Below are 2,119 nucleotides of genomic sequence, written 5' to 3' on the forward strand. Positions count from 1 at the left end.
TGGTCAAATGACCTTTTTGTCGTGAAATTTCGAGATATTTGAAAGCAAAACATGCCAGAAAAATTATAGCTTGCCATTCCACTTTTAATTCCAAATTCCATTTGTTTATAACTAGGTGTGTTCAGCACCAAATAAAAATCTCTAACCAAAATGCATCCCTCCCACCAATTTTTTTCCCGTAACTCATGTATATCTCAAAGAAATCTAAGTCTTGATATGAGATTTTTCTCACCTTTATTTCCCTTGTCAAATGCATGACAAGTTTTTTTTTTTAATGATCAATCACGCATCAGGTAGCATTTTCTTTCCCGCACAACGTTTGGTGTCAAAAATGTCTTAATTCGCCAATGTTTTGGTTTATGTAGTAGTTTTTCCATATCATTTTCTTGTCACACTTCTAATAACATTGCAACAATAAGTACATAAAACAGAGAGAGGAAAGTTAACTTTAATGTCTGATAGCAAAACAGATTAAAGGAATGTTGAATATCATCATTTCAAAGTCTTTACTGAGTAGACCTAGCTTTTGAACTTTGATACAGAATTTTAACCTTTTTATTCTCTGCAAAATAGTTTCCGTCTTTTTGAAAACTTCTTTCAGAAATCATTACGAGCTTATAATAAGTCATTTTCCATTAAATTATATCCTGAATGTTTACTTTTTTAGCATTATGACATTGAATAAAGGATCAACTCTGAAGGCATCCGTCGAATATATAAAGAAAATGAAGAAAGAGAAAGATATTCTTGAAGCTAATAACAGAAACTTGGAATCTAAATATAAGAAAGTGGTAGTGAAATTGTTAACAAGAGTATGTGTAAGTATACTTCGCCCGGTTGTATTATAATGCAGCTATGATTTAGACATGGCAAAAATATAGCAAAATTGTTTTGCATTTCGACTGGTTTTATATGAATTTATTTTATCTTAGCAATTAGAAGTAAAGATGAAATTCAACGAAATAAAAGAAGACGTTGATGGTATGAAAGCAAAGAACAAGCTACATAAAGAAAAAACATGTGCGTTTGAATCAATGGTAAAAGAAATGAGAAAAAACAATACTCCAGCTAAGTCAGATGAACAGTCATCCGCAGCTACTCAGAATTCGAAGTCACATGTACACTCACCAGTAATAGGTTGCACTTCAACTAAATGTACTCCAAAGACATCTGTATTTCAAGACTTTCAATGCAAAACAGGGTTACGTGGTAACCCAGAAAACAGAGGAATAATTCAAATCTCGGAGAAAAGTGTTCTATCAAGTTTGGAAAGAAGTGTTAAGACCAGGTATCCTTTAGAGAGAAATGACATTCCACAGTGTCCAAAACCTTTCAAGGGCACCGAAAATAAGAAAATACGTATTATGACCAGCAAACACGCTAAAAAGTCAACCAGTGAAATTACAGACATTGACTTTCTTGATCTGACCCATGATGACTTTCATATAAAGAAATACGATAGTTCAAATGCTTTATTTCCAAAAGACAAAGCCTTAATTGTAAATGAGGAAGACGCTTGTTCATCTACTTCTGGTTCCGTATTCTTGAAGCAAAAACAAAAGGAAAGGTCAGCAGGTAAAATTTATGTGACCGCCGATATCCTTGGAACTTTGTTACGAAGGTAAAATGGGGTCATATTCTCTTCCGAGATACATTTTTTATAAACTTCCACTGGAAGAATTTATTGATCTATGAAATAAATTTCCAGTGCATGTAAATCATGTTTGCCAGAGCTTCAAATTTTAGAATATTCCATTGAAATATTTTAGCTCAATATTAACATTAATAAATTTTCAGTCAAATGGTATTATACTGTTTATGTATTATAATCATTTACCAAATCATGACAAGGAACAAACTGAGGTTGTGTCATTCTGTCGGTCCAAACCTGTGATTGTTCGGTTTTCTTCATCCGAAGTGAAAACATCTATAATGAGACTAAAGGAGAACTTGTAAAACGGCGTCCGCTTTACAGGCGATGTCACGAGGAAACATTTAATCTTAATAAAGCAAATCCGTGAAAATGAGGAAATAGAATCGGCATGGTATTTTAATACAAGTGCCTATGGAAAAACGAAGGATGGTCTTCAACTAAAATTTGAACTTTTTGACGACATTG

General features: G+C 32.9%; 1 protein-coding gene across 1 annotated transcript; it reads left to right on the forward strand.

Moving 5' to 3' along the window:
- Window positions 1–672: 672 nt before the first annotated feature.
- On the forward strand, window positions 673–1,789 carry LOC134240960 (uncharacterized). Its single transcript, XM_062723065.1, has 2 exons — window positions 673–818; window positions 933–1,789. The coding sequence occupies exons 1-2, from the start codon at window positions 726–728 to the stop codon at window positions 1,623–1,625; spliced, it is 786 nt and encodes a 261-aa protein (XP_062579049.1). The 5' UTR covers window positions 673–725; the 3' UTR covers window positions 1,626–1,789.
- The last annotated feature ends 330 nt before the right edge of the window (window positions 1,790–2,119 follow it).

This window comes from Saccostrea cucullata, unplaced genomic scaffold (genome assembly GCF_032062105.1).
Source record: "Saccostrea cucullata isolate Sc308-1 unplaced genomic scaffold, CSIRO_AGI_Scuc_v1 ctg2484, whole genome shotgun sequence".
In the NCBI taxonomy this organism is placed as follows: domain Eukaryota; kingdom Metazoa; phylum Mollusca; class Bivalvia; order Ostreida; family Ostreidae; genus Saccostrea; species Saccostrea cuccullata.